Source organism: Zeus faber, assembly GCF_960531495.2.
Source record: "Zeus faber genome assembly, chromosome: 2".
NCBI lineage: Eukaryota > Metazoa > Chordata > Actinopteri > Zeiformes > Zeidae > Zeus > Zeus faber.
Window position 1 is genome coordinate 17,585,438 of NC_137189.1, and position 1,049 is coordinate 17,586,486.

The 1,049-nt window shown below is 47.0% G+C and overlaps 1 protein-coding gene across 1 annotated transcript in view; it reads left to right on the forward strand.

The window, feature by feature from the left end:
- The first annotated feature begins 219 nt into the window (after window positions 1–219).
- The window catches only part of LOC307248002 (single-minded homolog 1-like), a 10,192-nt gene continuing 9,362 nt past the window's right edge, over window positions 220–1,049 (forward strand). The window contains exon 1 of the mRNA XM_080024185.1: window positions 220–619. Coding sequence (XP_079880311.1) covers window positions 445–619 — 175 coding nt within the window. The 5' untranslated portion in view covers window positions 220–444. The remainder of the gene's footprint in view (window positions 620–1,049) is intronic.

Consider the following 1,049-nt stretch of genomic DNA (forward strand, 5'->3'; position numbering starts at 1 on the left):
AAGTTCGCAAGCATGACATGCATGCAGGAGCATAGGCCGACATCTTATACCCAATGTCCAATCCAAAAAATAAATAAAACAGGAAGATTTTTTTTCTCATGCCTGTATTCCCCCAGGTCATGGACGGATGCCGGTGGCTGCAGCACGGAGCAGGCCTTCCTCTCGCCCTCATAACTCCCAGTTAAACTGTTCTGACCGCAACGATCGCAATACTGTATAGTCAACGGGACCACCCGGATATATCCGCTTCTTTTGGGATTAATCAAACCGGGGACCGACATTTTAACGGTATTCGAGCTGAAACGACAAATAACAACAACAACAACAACAACAACAACAACAACAACAAAACATGACCGGGAAACAAGCATACAGAGAGAATCCATCCATCGGGGTTTAAAAAAAAAAAGGGAGAGCGGGCTCGCCAGATAAACGACAGGAGAAATGAAGGAGAAATCCAAAACGGCCGCAAGGACTAGACGGGAAAAGGAGAACAGTGAGTTTTATGAACTGGCCAAAATGCTGCCGCTGCCATCGGCCATCACCTCCCAGCTGGACAAAGCCTCCATCATCAGACTGACCACCAGCTACCTGAAGATGAGGATCGTCTTCCCTCAGGGTGAGACCGCGGGGCGGGGCGGGGTCGTATAGACAGAAACATACGTATGGAAAAATGCTCGAGCCGTCAAGTGACGCACCTGTTTACCGTACTTGTTTTATTTAAGATGCATTGGCATGATCGGCCTATTTTTACCCCGTTGCCCGCCCTCCTCCCCCCGTGCAAAGAGATGGGCCTGGATCTGCACAAATGACACGATACGATGTGATTTGTTTTGATTCGCTTCATCAAGGCCTTGAAATATCAAACGATTCAACACGTTGTCTGCTATAATTAGATGCACTAAGTTTAGATAATACCGCGTAGGAGAGGGTCGTCACAGTATAGAGGAAATACAGCAATGTAAGCTGCATATTAAATACATTTCCATTTTGTCACATTTTGACCCTAATGTCCCTGGCGCGGTGCTCGTGATGCATGTCTAAAACTC